The sequence below is a fragment of the Oratosquilla oratoria genome, chromosome 37, assembly GCF_046742065.1.
Source record: "Oratosquilla oratoria isolate Oo_2021 chromosome 37, ASM4674206v1, whole genome shotgun sequence".
Lineage (NCBI taxonomy): Eukaryota > Metazoa > Arthropoda > Malacostraca > Stomatopoda > Squillidae > Oratosquilla > Oratosquilla oratoria.
The window spans coordinates 28,573,997-28,595,052 of NC_134813.1; the positions used below are offsets into that span (position 1 = coordinate 28,573,997).

At 39.4% G+C, this 21,056-nt stretch overlaps 3 protein-coding genes across 4 annotated transcripts in view; 1 reads left to right on the forward strand and 2 right to left on the reverse strand.

The window, feature by feature from the left end:
* LOC143019461 (uncharacterized) overlaps nucleotides 1-8,268 on the reverse strand; it is a 26,905-nt gene extending 18,637 nt beyond the window's left edge. Inside the window, exon 1 of the mRNA XM_076175098.1 lies at nucleotides 8,220-8,268. The gene's annotated coding sequence lies outside the window, so the exon portion shown is untranslated. The remainder of the gene's footprint in view (nucleotides 1-8,219) is intronic.
* Nucleotides 1-13,633, forward strand: part of LOC143019460 (low choriolytic enzyme-like) — a 14,441-nt gene extending 808 nt beyond the window's left edge. Inside the window, exons 2-8 of one of the 2 annotated variants that reach the window (XM_076175096.1) lie at nucleotides 2,828-2,968; nucleotides 5,307-5,552; nucleotides 6,232-6,290; nucleotides 8,264-8,353; nucleotides 8,894-9,029; nucleotides 10,887-10,987; nucleotides 13,240-13,633. In XM_076175096.1, the coding sequence (XP_076031211.1) occupies nucleotides 2,833-2,968; nucleotides 5,307-5,552; nucleotides 6,232-6,290; nucleotides 8,264-8,353; nucleotides 8,894-9,029; nucleotides 10,887-10,987; nucleotides 13,240-13,368 (897 nt within the window). In that variant the 5' untranslated portion in view covers nucleotides 2,828-2,832 and the 3' untranslated portion in view covers nucleotides 13,369-13,633. Of the gene's footprint in view, nucleotides 1-2,822; nucleotides 2,969-5,306; nucleotides 5,553-6,231; nucleotides 6,291-8,263; nucleotides 8,354-8,893; nucleotides 9,030-10,886; nucleotides 10,988-13,239 lie in introns of those variants that run through there. The other variant, XM_076175097.1, reaches the window with a different exon arrangement.
* Nucleotides 13,634-17,253: 3,620 nt separating this feature from the next.
* Nucleotides 17,254-21,056, reverse strand: part of LOC143019462 (low choriolytic enzyme-like) — an 11,926-nt gene continuing 8,123 nt past the window's right edge. The window contains exons 4-7 of the mRNA XM_076175100.1: nucleotides 18,863-18,952; nucleotides 18,149-18,284; nucleotides 17,847-17,947; nucleotides 17,254-17,376 (exon numbers count right to left, since the gene is read on the reverse strand). Of these exons, the coding sequence (XP_076031215.1) occupies nucleotides 17,260-17,376; nucleotides 17,847-17,947; nucleotides 18,149-18,284; nucleotides 18,863-18,952 (444 nt within the window). The 3' untranslated portion in view covers nucleotides 17,254-17,259. The remainder of the gene's footprint in view (nucleotides 17,377-17,846; nucleotides 17,948-18,148; nucleotides 18,285-18,862; nucleotides 18,953-21,056) is intronic.

Genomic DNA, 21,056 nt, shown 5'->3' on the forward strand with positions numbered 1-21,056 from the left:
ATCACGAGCCCAACGCGTGATCTAAGACCATGGTGAATCACACACATATTCATATTCACACACACGCACACACACACACACACACACACACACACACACACACACACACACACACACACACACATATATATATATATATATATATATATATATATATATGTATATATATGTATATATATGTATATATATATATATATATGTATATATATGTACATGTATATATATATATATATATAAGTATATATATATACAGTATATGTATATATATATATATATGTATATATATAAATATATATATATATATATACATATATATATATGTGGGTGTGTGTGTGTGTATATATGTATATATATATACATATATATATACATATATATATGTGTGTGTGCGAGTATGTATATATATATATATCGATGACTTTTATGACAGTTGCATGCAGGATTCGAACCCACTGCTCTCAGCCACTAGAGCCTTAGACCACTATAGCACAGAAGCTATAAATTCATTGAAACCTTGAATCGAACTGATTCCCGAGGATAGGAAAGATCACTAATCTGCGACCCTAATTCCTGTTTTACTCAAGAGCCAAGCTTACCAGTGGTAAGGGGTAAGGATCGGAACAAATCCCTTTGACGCTTATCGCCATTGTAACTATGAGAGAAATTCGCTAATAGCAGCGACATCAACCCGATAATTTGTATGGCAGTTGTCATAAAAATGATCGGATTGATGTCGCTGTTATTAGCGAATTTCTCTCTCTCTCTCTATATACATACATATATATATATATATATATATATATATATATATATATATATATATATATACAATAACTGTGAACCTCTGCATATGACATTTTTGGTAAAAGTTCATGGCAGCATTGGTTTTGTGTACTGTTTCGTTGTCGCATTATTCCTAAGCTGGCTATACGTAGCGTGGCTCCTTTACCATAATTCTATATATTCTCTCATGTTTTATAAATAATCAAATCTTTGGTAAGCAAAATTCACGTTCAGATACATGAGGGTCCAAACTTAAAACTAAATAAAATATAAATGTCGCACCACAATAGTCTCTGGTTATCTCATGTGATTATTTTGTTTTCAGTGACCGCATTCAAATATTTTTACCAAATGTTGGTCAATCCTGCTGTTTAGCATATTAACCATAAACGCAAGTTTTTGTTAAAAATATGTGAAACTAAGAATTGTTGTCTATTTTTCGTTGATGTTGAAAATTGAGTCTGAATTAAGTGATTATATATGACAGCTAGACTTATAAACAAAAACAAAAACGACCTTTGAGTAAATATTACTTAATAAATTTTACATTCATTCAATCTGACATGACTTAGAAATCACACTTATAATATTCTTTTATTTTAGCTCTCCAGTGTGATTTCTTTTAATATTTGAAAAGGTTCCCCCGATACTTAAAAGAGAATAAATAATGATAATATGTTCTTAGCAATTTCCATAGGTACGTGAGAATCATTTTATATCGAAGAGTGTCCGACTTTGGCACGCAAATTTGAAAAGGTAGCCCACCCACCCTTGACCTTGCATCACAGTATCATCTATATACAGCCAATCTCCACTCACCCAATTTCCTACCTTCTCCCTTCCTTGCTCATCAGACATTCCTTTCTTGCTCAACGCCTCTTTCATCCCATCCATCCATCTCATCCTCGGTCGTCCACTCAAGTTCACACCATCCACCTCTGCCTTCCACGCTTCTTTTACTAATCTTTCTTCGCTCATTCTTTTCATGTGTCCAAACTATCCCAATACTCTTTCATCAGCACTATCTGCCATCTCTTTTTCCACCCCAGATCTCCTCTTCACCTTCTCACTCTATCCAACCTTGTAACCCCTACCATACTTCTTAGACATTTCATCACGAACGCATTCAAACTTTTTCTCTCTGGCTTTCTTAATTTCATGTTTTTAATCCCATGTTTCTGCCCCATGCAGTCCCGTCGGCACAATCACCCCTTCATGTAGTCTCCTTTTTGAATCCATTCCCAAATGCCTATTACCCATGACACTTTTTAGTCCTCCAAGGCTTTTACTTGCTTCTCTCAGTCTACATTCTACCTCCACCTCCACTCATCCATTTTCTGCCACATGTAACCTCAAATACCTAAAGCTATCCACTTCCTCCAACCTCTCTCCTTTAAGACTTACTTCTAACTCGCTGCCACCCTCTCCCCTTGTGCATCCCACCAGCCTGCTTTTACTCACACTTACCTTCAACTTTCTCCTATCGCATACCTTCCCAAACTCCGTCACTATCTGCCTTAATCCCTCCTCTGACCCTGCCAAAAGCGCAGTGAAGAGCATAATTTCCCAGTTGTACATCCACACCTATACCTGTGGGTAACAAGTGTGTGCGCTCTAAAACAGGCTGAGATGAGAGTTTACTGATAGATCCACAAATGCCACCCCCCCCCCCGACTCAGAGTGTAATACCTAACCTTCCTTCTTTTCATTTCTTACTACCTCCTAGTTTTATGCATTTCTTAAGTTTAGGATAAGGGGATGCACTCTCTATTTTGTATGTACGAATGGCTTATTTCCCCTGATAAGATACGACCCATAAACAACGGGGTCCGACAGCTGAGGCTGGCTTCCCCCCAGCACTTCACCAATTATTTTTTGTTAAAGTATATTAGTCGTCTGCAATGCTCGGTAAGTACTTGTGCATTGAAGACTAAAGTGGTACACGGCTGTGGATGCTGTACCACTGGACTCTTTCTATATCCTTCCTTCTCAAAAAAAAAACAAAAAAAAAACGATGACTAAATCTTACCCACTTTTTTTTTAGACGACATGACGTCATTTTGCAAGATGGTAAGCGTCGTTGCTGCCTTTCTAGCAGCAGTCTGCATTACCAGCGTACGAGGCTTTGGAGAAGTCCAACACATTATTGTCGGAGGGAATGCTTACGTTTTTGAACCCCATCATGGTAAGTACATAGATACTAAATTTTCCTTTACTTTGGTGACATTGACGTCACAGGGACTAACTGAGAATCGTGGCAACTGGCTAACCATTTATCGATACAAGAGAACCCTAAAACGTTTATAACAAAAAGTCCCCCTCACGCATTTGTTTGCTGCATTGTATTATATTTTGTTGCTGATAACCAGTATTTCTATTCTTGGGGAGATGAAATCGTGTTTAAGAGGCTGCGATGGAAATATTTATTGAAGGTAGCAGAACCGAGCTAGAAGATAAAACTGGTCAGCATTCTTATTTGAATGAATATTAGAATTCAATAAAAGAAACAAAGTTGCCTGACTCTGATCTGTAGGGATGTCACTGAAATTCACAAAATAGTGACTGAAAAACTTTGGCCCCTTTCACACTGGGCAACTAGTGACCGTCACTAGTGGCGGTCACTAGTTGCCTAGTGTGAAAGTCTCGGGCAACTGCAAGCAACCAGTGACTGTCACCGAGTTGTGGAATCCTTTCTCATCATCTCATTAGTCGAAAGAATGACATTAATGGAGAAGGTGCTTCTGTTGGCCTTGCTGGTCAAGAAAAAGAGACGGTCGTCGGTGACGGCAACTGCCAGTGACGGTCACTTGTTACCGGAGCGGGCAACAGCCAAAGCCTGTTGCGCAACCGGGCAACCGCAGTGACGTAGTGTGAAAGGCTCAATTTAAAATAATGGTAGGCAACTAGTGACCGTCATTAGTGACGGTCACTAGTTGCCTATTGTGAAAGGGGCCTTATGCAGATAAGTTAAAATTCAAGATAAATTTAAGCGTATCTTAGGGTCGTACTTTGCATTGTCGGTGAAATGACAAATGGACTTCAGTATTTCAAAATGCAATGTGCTAAGCGTAGGATTACACAACCCAGTTAACAGGTATAGCTTAGATGATGTCATATGAAAGAAAATAGAAGTGAGAAAGACTTCGGAATGTTAGTGAGTCTGTGCCTTAAATTCAGGCAATAGTGCTTTAGTGACAAGAGTAGGGCTAACAAGGCAATAGGATTTATTGCTGGGACAGATTTCAAACAAAAATGCAGATGTAATCATTAAAATCTATCTGGCGATAATTAGACCCATCCTTGACTATACGGTACATTTTTGCTCTCCGTCCTGTAGAATGGATATTGATTCACTAAAATCAGTACAGAGGAGAATGACCAATATGATACATGGGCTTAGAAATTTATCTTACGAAAACAGGCAGGCTTAGGCACTTGAACTTACACTCTCAGGAAAGACGAAGAGTGCGGGGTGATCTAATAGAAGTATTCAAATGGGTCAGGGGCTTTAACAGGGGTGATGCAGGCAGCAGGGTAGGACTCGTGGTAATGAACTTAAATTGGACAAATTCTGGTTTAAGAAGGAAAGTAAAAAGGCAAGAACTGGAATAGACTTAGTAACCACGTAGTTAGTGCTGAAAACAATTGGTCGTTTTAAGAAAATATTAAATAACTTTAGGGATAGGGATGAAAGTAAGGGACATGGAACTAACTACTTAGTGTAGGCCTTGTGGTCTCTTGCAGTTTTCTCCACTCCATTCTAATGTTCTTATGCTATATTTTAAATCCATTTGTCAGACCCGGTGAACGCAGCCTACCATAGGAAATAGAATTTTACTAACTTCACCGACAATACCTATTAAAATTACTCGTATATTACATAGATAATTCAGTAAACCAGATAAAGCTAAGTAGACAGCCAGTTAAATTATGAATTTCTCATGGCAAAAAGCATTTACCAAGATTGGGGCAAGTTTTTAAGCACGGCCCTTAGTCTACATCAGTTTCTCAATCGTTTGGTCTTCGTGAAAACCTTACTGACTTAATCTATTTATCTTTCATAAAACATTTTTTTTCTGATAACCAGTTTGATAAAAGAAATATTTTTTCTTAATTTTATTGACAATTTTAGAATTTTTTTTTAAACTGCTTCAAACACGTAATTACTGGATTCTCTTTCTATTTCATTCATCACTACTCCTGAGGAAGAAGAGCTCGGTAAATTCTCAGGGAACCGTGATTGGGAAACGCTACAATATTCAGTATTTCAAATAAAGTTATTATTAATCTAATTCTAATTACCAAAAGGAGAATGGATTATGCAAGGTTAACTCAATTCCGTAAAAGAGCTAAACCCAACTTTGAACGGCATTACTGCAGTTTACTGTAATCACATGATAACTTAATAGTGCTAAATCCCAATCGACAGAACACTTTATCTGATCAAATTTGACCGGGCAATGCGCATACTGCAGAAGAATAACGAGTGTTAATAATTTATCAAAATAATGGTACCTCCGCAGATGCCCTGATTGAGAACTTACGGACAGAGGGTCGTTTGCATGCGCTCGGGACTATGCTGAACGCTTCTAGTCCTGTACAAGACACCGAGCCTGTCATCGAGGAGTATGTCGAGGACGATGGTTATCAGGACCTGGAGGTATTACATGAAGAAGAGGAGAGTGAGACACCTGTCAGAAGCGGGAGGGGACCTCCATGGCCAGAGGCTCTCGTACCCTACAATGTTAGCGACAGTCTCAGCGGCGAAGGTAAGGAATAGTGGGCAAAAACATTGAGGTCAACAAAAATGGAAAATGGCGTCATGGCCCGCGCTTCCGCGGTAGTATTATTTAGGGTGGTTCTTAACCTTTTTTGGCAGCGACCCAAAATTTTGCACAAATCAAGCATCGCGACCCAAAATTTTGCACAAATCAAGCATCGCGACCCAAGCCTACAAATAAATTTTCTGCTTTGGAGTTTTTATTTAATCATGGTCTGCTTAGAATCCTAAAACTAGGCATCATGTATTTTAATTATTACAGTATATAATTATAATATATTTGTAGTGGGAAAATAATTATTTTCTGCAAACCCTTAGCGACCCAATAAAATGGCTTGGCGACCCAGGGGTTAAGAAACACTGAATTTTTTAGAGGTTTGGATGTTTGTTAATTTCTTTATCTTACCTTCCCTGCTTCTGAATTATTTCAGTATAGATCGAAAGGTTTCCCTTCCGACATGTTTTACTGGTGTGACTCGTTCTTAGGTGCCGTCTTTCAAAGCACGTGTGTCGTGCGTCTGGCAGATCAGTATTCGTGCTGCCACAGCTCACTGCTTTGAACTCGGTTCCAGCCCACCACCTCTTCCAAATACTAAGGGAAGATGTCATATGGATGTAATCTAATCAGATTTGAATATATTGGACTTAGTTTCTACTTTCTTCTTCAGGGAGCATCGTCCTGACGGTTATGAAGCACATAACGAGGATGACGTGCATCGTTTTCAAGGTGGGTCGAGTTCATCTGCTGTTCATGACAAAACCAGTCTATGTCGATACAAGCATATATTCCCTCTCCATGATCACAGGAGTAGCTTCATGCATACATGAAATAGGCCCAAAAGGAACGTTGTATGGTATAGTGATGGAAAAAATTAGCTTTGGTTGTCGGGCTCTTCTGTGAATGAGCTGTGCCCCACTGCATTGCCCCTAACCCAGACAATTTAGCCGGGGTTAGGGCGACTCTTCACTCCCAATGTGCTGAGTTGGGTGGGGTGGTTGAAAGGAGCTTTAGTCGTTTATGGTGTGGCTTGGCCACCCACTTTATAAGTCCACGGCTTAATAAAAGGATAAATGAACATAAAAATGAAGTAAAAGCCCATAGGACATCTAACTCCATAGTAATGCATGTGGATAAACATGGCCACCTTCCAGACTGGAACATTACAACCGTATTAAATAAAGGATCATCCAAGAAACTAAGGAAGACAATTGAGGCAGCATATATCAATACTAATAACAACATTAATCATAGGGAAGGCTTTATATGTTTAGCAAAAGCCACAAGCTTATTAATAATAAAAGAATACGCAAATAAAATAACAAGCTCTCCGAAGCGTCCCGTGAGATGACGCGTCCATGTATAAAATATCCTGTTACGTTTGAGTTTTTAGCTTTGTGATCAAGACCCTGCGGGTCGAAACGTTAAAACGTGAAATTCTCCCATTACTCCTCCCCTGCTTCTTCCACCTTCAGTCTTATATGTACATATATATGTATATATATGTATATATATATATGTATACATATATATATATGTATATATATATATATATATATATGTATATATATATATATATATATATATATATATAATATTTTGAGGTGCCTGAGAAGTATGATAGGGGTTACTAGGCTGGATAGAGTGAGAAATGAGGAGGTGAGGAGAACGGGGATGGGGAGGGAGTTGGGAAATAGGGTTGATGTAAGAGTATTGGAATGGTTTGGACACATGGAAAGAATGAGTGAAGAAAGATTAGTAAAAGAAGTGTGGAAGGAGTGAATATGAGGGGCGACCAAGGATGAGATGGATGGATGGGGTGAAAGGGGCATTGGGAAAGAGGGGAATGTCGAGGAAGGACGGTAGAAGACAGAAGATAGATGTGAGTTGAGAATGGCTGTGTATGGATGATGGTGTGATGCTTGAAAGGGAGTGGGTGGGGGATGGGGGGTGAGGGAGTATGTGTGAAAAATAATTTGACGCAGCCCGAAGTGATTTCTCTCAGTCTTCTCCTTTTATGCATGAGAGGACGGAGAGGTGGGGTCGCCGAATTAATGAAGCGGCCTTGCTATGGATGTGCTGTGTCTTGCGACACTGCTTCTGATCCACGGGAGTGGGCAAGATACAGGGATGACCCGTCATCCAGGAGGAACCAAGATAAGAGGGAGAGAGAGTGAAGTATGTTAGGGACGGAATGGATGAGACTGGATTTTATGTCTTTGTTTTTTTGGTTACTTCCCTTGTAAGGAGGAAAAGCCTTTGGTATATGTATGTATATATGTATATATATATATATTATATATATATATATATATATATATATATATATATATATATATCATATGCATGATGCACTATTTTGAACGGGTCCCTTCCCTAACTTCGGAAGCAGCGCACTGGCCCAACCTGACCTAATCTAATCTATCTTAACCTAACATTCTTTAACATACCGTCAAAACTCATCTTAGTATGTTGACTTTGTGAGCAACCACCACATCAGAATATCGTAGGGGGGGGGGAAGAACCTGACGTCACCCGAAGTACAGTAGTACAAGAGGGATCCAAAGTATTGAATACTAAAAAAGGAACCGGTTTAAAAGAATCTGCCCCCAATTATGTTATGTTATGTATATTTTTTCTTGTGTGATGCGTACTTACTGCTTCGACGTGTGTGCTGATATTGGTGTCCTGGTTGGCTGCAGCCCCGAACTAAGGAGAACAACTTACTGACTATCAAGAGTTCCTCCCGTGGGTGTTGGTCTTCGAGAGTCGGGTTTTCTCCGAACAAGAATGTGAGTACTTCACTCCGGATGACGTATACTCGTACCTTCAATTCCCCCCTCGCTCACTTCAAAAGAACTGTCTATCATTTACTGATTATTTCACATATTTGCTTGTATATTTTTTCTTTATTCAGTTGTTTATTTTTACTTCTTTATTTATTTGTTAATGCTGTCTATTTGATTATTAATTCATATTTATCTATTCATGTATTATTCATTCATTTTTGTTTATTTTTTGCCTATGTACTTAGCATTCTACTTATCTATCTTTATTCATCTACTTATTTGTCTATTTATTTGTTTGCTTTTTACTGTATATATTTGATTGTTTTATCTATTTCTCTATATCTATATCTATATCCTCCTATCTATTTATATCTATGTATCTATCATCTATCAATGTATCTATCTATGCATCTATTTATATATCTATATATCTATCAATCTATCTGTCTATCTATCAGTCTATCTATCTATCCATATCCCTGTCTACTGATCCTCTCCTTTGTCCGTTTATGTCTTCTCTCTCTCCCCTCCCCTGGCCTGCAGGTGACGGTTAACCTGGGTAACGGCTGCAGACGTCACGGGCAGACGACGCACGAACTGGTCCACGCTCTGGGCTTTCAACACGAACACAACCGCCCCGACCGCGACGTTTACATCGATGTCCTTTGGGAACATGTGGGTAAGTGGGTCTTGAAATCATCTTCTCTTGTTCAGCCTCGTCATAGGTCGAAAGGTCTCTGTTACCATGTTCTGACGTTTTTAACACAATGTGAAAATACAGCTGACTTGTGAAAACTACGATGAAAGTAGAAATCAAAACTGAAGGAGAGGGAAACGTAATTATAAAGATAAGCAAGTACAACGAAAAGGAAAGAACTGCTGAATAGGGGGAGGTGAACATAGGCTCTGAATATAACAACGAAGTGAAAATGCGAGAAACGAAGAAGACATTCCCATAAAGGAGGACGAATATGTTTATTGGAAGTACGAGAAAGATGAAAGTAGATGCAAAGAAAACGGGAAAGGGACAATGGTAATAAGGGCAGTAGTTGATGATCTCCCAAAGAGAGGAGAAGTGCGTGGCAATCGTGTTGAACAAGGAAATGTTGGTATATGGAGGGCAACAGTCTCGGGAATTAGATAAAAAATTGTACAAAGTATGAACCAGATAGATATGGCGCCAATGGAGGCGAATGTACTATTGCTGACTTCTGAACTTGAACATATCTACTCATATTTCAGATATGTATAGATATATTGATTATCAACCTGTGCCACTGGGTTTCGAATCCTTGGCTGAGCGACTGCTTACCACCAGGTAAGAACAATACCTTTGTGACACGCTGATTTTATATCAACCAGTCGCACAGCTAACTCAATTTGTCTTAACTTCACATATGTTAATACATATTAATTTTCCTTGCATTAATGATATTTTGCTTACCAAATATAAACACTATAAGGTGACTACCGTACAGAAAAGAGCATACAGTCTTTATCATCGAATTATATAATTACACAGTTCTAAGATGTTAATAAGAACCATGAACCCTGCATGCATCGGGAAGATACAGGCGTTGGAAAATATGTAAATTTCTGATATAAGCAAAATAGAAGAAAAAAGATTAGTTTATTTGGATGGAGGGACAAGTCTTGAATGCAAAGGTATAATATGGGGTGAATGGTAGGTCAATCTGAACAAAAAGTAGTGAAGTTTAGATATCGCACGCATGTGCAAAGAGAAAAAAAATATACTAACACTTTTCTAGATATCATTTGCTTTATTTATGTCTTTATTTATTTATTTATCCTTCCCATGCGATTAGGTTCTCCTTTGTTCTGGTAATCATTACAGTTTATGTAGTGTTGTTAAAGCCAATGTGGAGTGGAATAGCTCATGTCATTTGAGGCATCCAGAAACAGAGGGGCATCCCCGTCATGTTTACTAGTTTCGAGTTAAGCATGGATCGTAAAAGGAACGAGCCTTTCTCTCTCACTCTCTCTCTCTTCTCTCTCTCTCTCTCTCTCTCTCTCTCTCTCTCTCTCTCTCTCTCTCTCTCTCTCTCTCTCTCTCTCTCTCTCTCTCTCTCTCTCTCTCTTCGAAACCAATAAAAGTGGCGGGGATGCCCTTCTGTTTCTAGTTGCGTCATTTGAAAAGAGATTGTAGTTTCCCGTACTCTCAATATGCTGCGACCTTTTCCTGTTTTGTAAATTATTTCCTTCCAGGCTCTCATTGGTTCCAGTGCATGCGATCAACTTTTAAACTTTTTACAGGGACACTTACTTGATGTCGCCTCTCTTCGTAGATAATGAAGACTAACGGGACGAAATAACACCCTCATATATTTTCAGCTTTGCTTCGTTCTACTCCCTAAGATCTCATTCAATCTTCTGAATGACCATGCTGATGTGTCTAATAATGTCTTTCCAGCCTAACTTAACCTAGTCCAGACAGAAGCAGTTTTGAAAAAAAAAGTGTAGACATTCATGGAAACTCGTGCACATTTGTAAAATGGTCATCTTTTCTTTGTGGCAGAACGAAGACATCCCTTCAGGAAGAGAAAGTCTTTTGTCACGCCAGGCATCCCTTACGACTACAGCTCTGTCATGCACTATGGACGCTACACGTTCTCAACGGTAAGTCGTATTAAAGTCAGTTCTCATTAGACCAGGGTTCACCAAACTGTTTTCACGGCCGGGTGGACGACTGAAAGAATGGCGAACGTGAGCCGCATCAACATTTTGTTTAAGATAATACATTGAATACACAAAAGATTAAAGACTACCAACTTATTTATTTATCAATACACAAAATACAAAATAAAAAATAAAAAAATACAACATGTAAAGACAAAAAGATATTCATTTACCAAAAGTTTTCTGAAAAATATAACACACACACACACACACACACACACACACACACACACACACACACACACACACACACACAAATATATATATATATATATATGTATATATATATGTATATATATATATATATATATATACATATATACATATATGCAATAAAAACACTAGGAGCGTGTGTTCACAAATGCGTAAGTAACCACTAGGAAAAGTAAACTAACGAAGCAGAGCGCTTTCGTATAATATCATCTTCAGTGCAGATACAAATAAGGAATTATATTTATATAATTCCTTCTTTGTATCTGCACTGAAGATGTGATTATACGAAAGCGCTCTGCCTCGTTAGTTTACTTTTCCTAGTGGTTACTTACGTATATATATATATATATATATATATGTATATATATATATATATATATATATATATATATATATATATATATACATATATATGTATTTAGGGGAAAAATCATGTGCAGGTACAATGCAGCGACGGGATGGATAGACTGACCTTGCGGGCCGTAGTTTGGTGGCCCCCTATGCAGTAGACCCTCCTCACTGCACGTGTTTTCCTGCATTGTGTTGTGTAGGCACCTATTTACAGGCGTTTCTGATTTTCCCTCTCCTGTCTTCCTCTTCTGTCTTTTCCAGCATCTTATGTCTTTATTGTTTTTCTTCTTATCTGCCTGTTTGTAGTCGTAAATATATTTTTAACAATTTTGGTAATCTGTACGACCTAAGTATTATCCATGAGATTTTATTCAGCTGAGAGAAAGCCCCTCAGGAGCGAAAGGCCCAAATCCATCCCAAACCTATCTCGCTATCCTCCCTTATGTTTTATGACCTTCCAGCAGGAGATTTCATTCAGCAGAAAGGCTAGGTAGTTTGTGGTCTGGGCCTCTATTACCTCATGGGGACATTTATTCTTGTGTTGTCCTTGGGAGGCGGTACTTCATAAGATCCCTTTTCCTTTTGGATTTCCTTCAGTTTCTGTCTGTGGTTTCTGGTTCTTCCTGCTGATGGCTGCTTCGTCTGTGGTGCACACGGTCGTATTCATCATACAGCTCTCCTTCCTTTGGTCATTTTTTTTTTCAAAATTAATCATCTTTTCCTCTTACAAGATGCGTGATGAAGAGCTTACGCCAGGAGGTGCTGAGTAGCTGCGGCCGAAGCCGTCACCTTTACCCTATTATGCGCTTGGGCTGTTGACAGTCAATGCTGGGAATTGGAGAGGAGTGTGGGATTCGAATCCACAATTATGTAAATGGGAGATTAGCATACAGCGCATCACTCTTATGGTTTCCTGTCAGGTGTGAGCTCTACACTGATGCCATACTAATCCAGCTCAGCTGGTTTCTGTCTAGTGTGATCAGTGGGTCATGCCCCAATCCATGTAACTGAATGCCATCTTCGCTTACTATGCACATGTTTCTTGTCTCTTTGTGGAACGATTTGTCGTTTGCACCTCTATTCTAGATGATGGAAACAGATCATTATGAAGCGGGTTAAGATGTTCTTATAAAGTCTTTTGTGAATTTTGATAAGTTTAGACATATAAACAACGATTTAGACGTTGCTGATCATTATTATAAGTGTTCCAGTAATGTATTCAACTTGCGTGAGTCTCCAGTTATAAAAAGATTCTGTGTACCTCAGGTCCCTAGAGTTGTTACTAAGATCTCTAATGTATCGTTTGCACAAAACGTGCCGTCAAAACCCCAAACGGGGACCCAAGGCCGCGTCCATGTGGACCTCCAAAATGGGACACACCGGAGGAAATTCAAGGAATGTGATGCGATGCCGCCGTCTCCCTTTTGTCCATAGAATATATAAGTCGGAGGACACCCTCAGGTTCATCCTTTCCTCCAGTTTGTCATATTCAGGCGAAGTGCATGGACGCGCCCCAAGAGAGAGAGAGAGAGAGAGAGAGAGAGAGAGAGAGAGAGAGAGAGAGAGAGAGAGAGAGAGAGAAATGATCATTAATGTATATACTGATGAGCGGCGCCGTGCTTTTGCAGTCAAAAAACCAGACGCTGGTGCCGAAAATGCCGTGGGTGGGCAAGCTGGGCAACAACCAACTCTCCGAGCTGGACGTGAGGCGGCTCAACACGCATTACAGTTGCGTGGCTCCGAAGGCACCCATGTGATCAGCAACGAACGGGGACCGAGCCGTTGGACGCAAGGCCAAGAAGACATTAAGACAAGAGAGACAACAGGCCAACGTCTCTTCTTGAAGAGCTCTATGGGAAGACTCCAAGACCGCGGCTGACTTCTGTTGGGCTGCATTTCATTTTTTCGCGGTCAACGAAACTCATTATTGGTCTTGACCTGTAACCTCTCACGAAAAGACACAAACTGCAGCAGTGAGCAGCAATAGACTCTGGATCCAAGGGACACTCAAGATTGCTTTCCTATCTTTCCTGTCGTACTGTAAACAATAAAAGAGTCAATCCTTACATGTGTGTATTACTAAGTTGTTTTGAACTAATGCCAAAAGACACCTAACTCTAGAACTTGAGTAGATTGGTCAGTATTTGTCTGTCTACCTACTTATCTACTTGCTTCAGCATATAGATGACTACACGCCGCACTGTCGTGTAAACACACACACACACACACACACACACACACACACACACACACACACACACACACACACACACACACACACACACACACACACACACACACCCACACACCCACACACACACACACACACACACTGTTTACACGACTCAATGGCGCAGTGATAGCGTTCGTGGCCGCCATTACGGCAGCCCGGGTTCGTATCCCGCCAAGGGCTGAAATAATTTCGGTACCACTGCACTGCGAGTCGTTACTCTTAACTCTCGTGGGCGGGGAAATGGGTGTATGTGTGCATGTTTGGTCACAACATTACCCATAGATTGGTCATATATGAGCTCTGAGCTCTCTTCCGGGAGGGTGATAGCTGTTGATCACGAGTCCAACACGTGATCCAAGACCATGAATCACACACACACACACACGGTGATGCCTTTTTAAATTTGTTATTCTACCTAATATTAAATGATCTTATTCAACCAAAAGAACCATTGGCTCGAAGACAATATGAAGTCTCGATCGATCTGTCCCCTCAGCTGAGTAAATTGTCCAACATTTGTGGAAATTTTTGTGGTAAGCGTCATCTCAGTGATGGGGTTAATCTGTGTACGATTATTAATAGTCGACCAATCTAATTAAAAAAAAAAACGGAAAACCGTTTAAGAGTAAATGAAAACTGAAATAATATACATTCAGGATAGGATACTGAGCCTAGAACTAAGTTAATTTAAATTTATTCAGAAATGTTTCATGATAACACAGACCAAAAGAACTTACTACTACGCACACTGCCAACCGCACGGCGACACGCAAATGATTGTCCTTGTGAATTTCCAACGGGCAAATTGGCGTGTGTTAATGTCTGTTTCAAGGTAAAGGTAATAGTATGACTTCTTAATCACTTGTATTCTCTCACTGAACGATAGATATAATGACACTTTTGTGGAGGAGAGAAAAAATAGTTGTTAAAGGTAGTCGCTTTATTAGTTAAGTCACAGTGCAAAAGGTTTGATAACCCACAAGTCGGTGTGACCTTGAAAATACATTTATGTCACAGGTGTGCTACAATACGTTGGCGCATCAGTGTGCAGCTATTTTACAAAGGATTGAGAATGCAGTAGTTGCCGCACCCTATTCTTCAAAAAGAAAGAAAAAAAAGGAAGATTTTATGGTCACAATATATATATATATATATATATATATATATATATATATATATATATATATATATATATATTCTTAGAGTTATCTTCTCTCTAAATTTTTTTTTTATCAAATTAACCGCTGGCGTTCTGACTATCTGCAGCTGATCGCTCAAAATTGTGGAAGATTTATTTTTCTCACTGAATGTGGAACAGATGTTTCCAGTATTCATGTGGGTATTAGTATCTGAAGATTTCGAGGTCTCTTACCTTTTCTTCAGTTGGGTAGAAATAGCAAATACCCTAATAATCCGAGTCTATATGTTCATAATTTTTATGATAGTCGCATGTAAGATTCGAACCCACTGCTTTCGGCCACCCGTAAGATTCCCTTCCCAGAGCCTTAACCCACTACACCACAGAAACTCGAATCCTACATGCGACTGCCATAAAAATGATCGCATTGATGTTGCTGTTACTAGCGAATTTCTCTCATATGTTCATAAGTTCAATGACCTCATTGAGTGTGGCTTGTGATCTGTTGTCCGTGACTGGTGTGGCGGGTCTGTTACTATGGGAATCTTGTCCGTGTTTTTTTTTTTTTTTGGGGTGGGGGTGGGGGGGGGTGGGGGGTGGGAAGTATTGATTCTGCTGTGTATTCAAAGGTGGTCTGAATTTTTCGATTAAAGCAACTTCTGTTATTTGTTGTCAGCGGTGATCATTTGTTCGGTAAATGATAGTAGTCTTATTTCTCAAATTTGCTTCTTGTGGTCTTTTGTCAAGTTGTGGTGTGTAGTGAGCGAAAATTCCAATAATGGTGGTGATAGAGTCTTTTTTCAAGAGAAATTCTGGTGAATCCAATGTGTTTTGAAGGGATGCACAATTCGTCTGACGTGTGTTTATACACTACATTGTTTTCACTAGTTTCTCTGGTGATAGCGGTGTTGTTCCTTACAATGAGTGATGCAGTTTTATTTGATTTGTAAAAGTAAACTAAATAGATTTTAATATTGTATGCTTGGGTAACTCCGTTATTAAATATTCTGCGAATAGCCTTTTCCTCCTCTTTGCTCTATTCATTGTAAAACATCTTAAAAAAGATGATAATTTCAAGATTGTCACCTTGTTTTGACAAACCTTCAATGAATCTCTCCATTGTACGGCGAATACCATGCTAAGTAATTACATTAGAAAACCCATTGTTAGTTATGAGCTGCCTGATGCGTTCAAGTTCATTGCGAGTGTCTTGCCTGTTGCTGCAGTGTGTGATAGATCTTTTGGCAAAAAACAGCAACTACACTTTATTATTATTATTATTTTTTTCTTTTGTAATTCCTGCTGCATTCCCCCCAACCCCCAACCCCCACCCCCGTCCTGGTGATCATAACAGTTCCATTTTGGGCCTTTATTAATACGGAGGTTTTAATTTTGGTGTTGTTAATGTCAACAAGGACGTCTAGGAAAGGAAGTTTTTCCATCTATGCCTGATTCCATAGTAAAATATAAGAGGAAGAGTGCTGTAAACATTTGGACTAAATTAGCAAGGTCTTGTGGGACACCAAAGGAGAGGAAGCAGTCGTCATTGTATGTAGTGTACGTCTTATGTCTTCTTGTTTCTTTAAATACTTGTTCTTCGACTGCTTCCATATAAAAATGAGCAAATAGGACACCCAGGGGGGGGGGGGGATCACAGAGCCACTCCATCAACTTGTTGGAAGATATCTCCTCGATATGAGTAGAAGGGAACTTCTCAAGTACAGGTGAGAAGTAATTCTCGAAGGGTGTTCTTCGGAATGTCGAGGTAAGAGACCTCGGAATCTGCAGACACTAGTTCCCAAATGAACATTGGAAACTTCTGTTTCACATTGAACATTGAGGGGAAAAAAAGTCTTCAGCAATTGTGAGTGATCAGCTACACAGATCGTCAGAACGTCAGCGGCTATCCAATATACATATATGTATTTATATATATCTATAGGGAGGTAGCCAGCCAAGGCAAGGCTCATGTACTCGCCTCCACCCATCCAACCACCGTCCATCACCTTTTTGTTCCCCATTCATCTTAGCCTCTTGTGGGTGAAGATTATCTCTGTCTTCCACCCACTGCACGGGTCACAATCAATACAGCAAGACAGAGCACATCCACTGTAGGGCCAGGCAATTTATATACGCGGCAAAACTCCCTCCTCGTCCTCTCATATATGCAATACATATATATATATATATATATATATATATATATGTATATATAATAGTAATCATGATAACTATAGTAATAAAATAAGCTTAAAAAAAAAGAAAAAAAGACAGGGATTAGAAGTCATTACGTCCGTAGAACAAGTTGATGCGCTCCACGTCCAGCTCAGAGAGCCGAGTGTTGCCCAAGCGGCCCTCAATCTCTCGCCGGGGCACGATGGCCAAGGTCTTCCCCTGCAGGAGGGAAGGAAGCAAGAGGTCAAACATCAAAGCGTTTGAAAGGCATGACGACAGACCATTGAGAATAATCTTCAGTTTTGTTTCCTCTCAAAGTCCACTGGGAAGAATGCTTAAATTTTGTTCTATTTTCTCGTAATAGTCCTTGACCAAGAAAGTTGTGTGTGACGAGGAGGTCAGGTTTATTTTTGAGATGTTAAACTCGCACAGCTACATAGGAAGAAATTTCCATGAGACAAAAAAAGAAAAAAGAAAAAGAAAAATCTGAAAACACAAGTGATCTAGAAATTGGTCTACCACTTCTAAACTTTTATAAGGATCATCGGGATAACCAAAGATGGCGCTTTACCCTCTCGACTTCCACTTAGGTGATTAGAATTGCCCGGCAGCAGACAATAAGCACACAAGTGAAGTTAGGTAGCAATAGGATAGGAGGGTTTGAGTGAAGTGTTGAAGAGAGATACTACCTTGGAGAACATCCGACGACCATAGTGCATGATGGACTTGTAGTCATACGGGAGTTCGGGAGTGACGTAAGTCTGGCGCATCTTGAAGGGACCACGCCGAGCTGCACCATTGGAAGGGGAAAATGTGTTTTAGAGGGACTGCCAGAAGCGTCCTAATCCTACTTAACGACCTCCACCTGAGGCCCCGTCCACGGCTGAATAAGATCATTCAACAGTAGAAAAAGAAATCAGTTACCCTCTTGTAAGCGGTATGAAGGCCCTTGTTATATGTATGCATGAGTGACGGTGCCGTATACACTTACTGAGATTGTCCCACATGATGGTGACGTGTTCGTCGCGGTCCGGCCGGTTGTGCTCGTGGATAAAGCCGAGGGAGTGCATGAGCTCATGCGCCGCTTTTCCGTGACTTCGGCAACCTTTGCCCAAGTTGACGTGAGCCTGAAACGAGAAGCCACAGTCTGAACCAACAGGCTGTGTCCATGGACGTCACTGATCCTGTATTCTTCTTCTTTTAGATAATAATAAAGTGACCTTCTCTCTTCTTATCTTATGAGTACTAGGCCAACTTTGAAACCAGAATTCTCAAGTGATGCCAAAATTCGCATCATCATTTGATACTGTGATTCTCCCTCCCATCCAAACCCAGAAACCACCGACTACGCCACCGCGAGATCCACGAAGAGCAAAACTACTTAACTACTTTGATCCCTGGTCTTAGGAGTGTAGCTCAAATCCTAGATTCACCAAACATTCCCTCAGGTTACATAAATCGCTACTTAGCCTGAATAGCTTAAACGTGGTGAAATATGATAATAGGGAGGAAAAAATTACATCGGGCAGCGTAGCCTACTGATACGTATTACATACTAAATGACTGGTCACATAATTGTAGCGAGGAGACGGTTGTATACAGCACAGTTACAAGGATCTACCTAGAACAATACAAGCATGTACTTATCGGGAAGTGCGGATACTGAAGACGCCATTCTTTGAGAACGATGTTGATGGAGTCTCACCTTGTCCTTCTTCGGCAGACCGACACAGGAGGACCAGCCTCCCTTGCCCGTGTCCGTCACCAACAGATATTTCTTCTCCTGCGTGTGGGGCTGCCCAAGGAGATCCAGAGAAAGCACAAGTTATCAAAGTACTTAGTAGGCAGCAACAACCCATCTCTTAAACTCACTGACATACTATATGCATAGCTGGACAACAGCTTGCAAGTAATGACGTTGTTGGTTCAACAAAGTGTGCGTTCGTGTCAAGTATTGTTCAAGCCACCTGTGATACAATTCATTCATTTTGATTTGGAAAACATGTGTTCACGCTTAGTGAGAAAATTCTGGGAAACTATACCGTCAACAAAACAGATCACAGTAAAGTTTATTCTCCCTTTACACCCCACTTCCTTTTGTGAAAAATACAGCGAAGGCCAATGCGTGCAGAAAAACAGTAATATATATATGTATATATATATATATATATATATATATATGTATATATATATATATATATATATATATATATATATATATATATATATATATATATATATATATATATATATATATATATATATTTTATCCAACCGTCGGAAAAAAAGACACTACCGTCGAAAGTTCTGTATATTTCGATCCCTAACTGTGATCCTCTCCAGCAGATTGAGTACATAGTAGAAGACATATACATATATACAACAAATGTGAGGTGAGAAGTTGGAACAAGGGGAGAGCTCAAGTTACGTGACCAACGCTCCGCGTGCCTTGTGAGTTTTTGTCCACTTGGAGTAAAGGTAGTAGTCGATTGACAGCTGAGGTGGTAATGCAGTCAGGTGACCATTGACCATTTGAAATATCAAAATTAGGGAAATATTTTATCAGGGAAGACTCAATTATTTTTCTTCTGAAACTGCATTTTAACCTAAATAATTTCAGCATCATCCCAACATATGCGATGATCTTTAATTGCAATGCGCTGAAATACTGCGGAGCTTTCTTGACCATATTTTACTGAATTCTTATGCTCTTTGATTGTGGTTGTCAAGTCTCTTCCAGTTTGTCCCCAATAAACATTATCATAATCTAGACATGGCAACTTATAAATCACAGTTAGTGATCGAAATATACAGAACTTTCGACGTTATTGTTTTCTTTTTCGATGGTGGGATAAAAGTTTATTTCAATAATGTGCTACATTTCTTTATTGTGATATATATATATATATATATATATATATATATATGATATATACATATAAATATATATATATGTATATATGCATATATATATGTATATATATATATATGCACATGTATATGTATATATATACATATATGTATATACATATATATATATGTTTCATTAAAAGTGATGGCTAGTTGTGCATTAATAATTTTCTTAAAGGTATTTTCCATATACCTTATTATGGATTTGTGTTCCTTAAGGAGGAAATTTATGACTTGGCTGTATGTAGTCATATTAGCTAGATCGCGATTTCGGGTTCAAGACCCTTCTTCAGTAGCTATAGGGATAAGAATTAATCCGAAGATTCTAGTAAAGATCTAAGTTTTATACTAGAGTTCCTATACTTGCTAATCACTGGGGGAGGTCACCTGGTATTACGGGCAGGGACGAAATGTCACGTGCGCTAGGGAGCCTCCGGGTTTGTGTTGTGGCGGAATGTGGCATTCTTATGGTTATAGCGTTTTGTCTCGTAGTTGGACGAGTGGCGTTTTGTCTCGTATTGGCGTTTGTGGTGTTATGTCTCATGTTTGTATTTGTAACGGTTTGTCTCATGCTTGGAAGGGCTCTAAGGTCTTCTGCTTGTACATTTAGGTTTGGGCTCAACTCTTTAATATACAACGCTTCTAAAATTGGGAGGCGTCTATCGTCAGTACATAAATCCAAGATCTCGGTGTTTTTCTCTAGTGTCTCTCTTGCTAGTGTTATGCCGTGGGCTTCTCTTAAGTGATTTTTAGGGGCTCCAGATGTCAGGTGGTATGAGAGGCGACGGGATAACCTCATTGTCGTCATGCCAATATAGGTGGATGGGAGGGCTTCACAGTTCCCTCGTGTACATGTGAACCTATAGATGACATGTGATTTCTGAAGCTCCTTTCTCTCTTGTTGGGGGCTGTTTCTAATAAGGAGGTGGCTAGTTTTCTTAGTTTTATAATAAATCACTAGGTTCAGTATTTTTTCTGGATTGACTGGT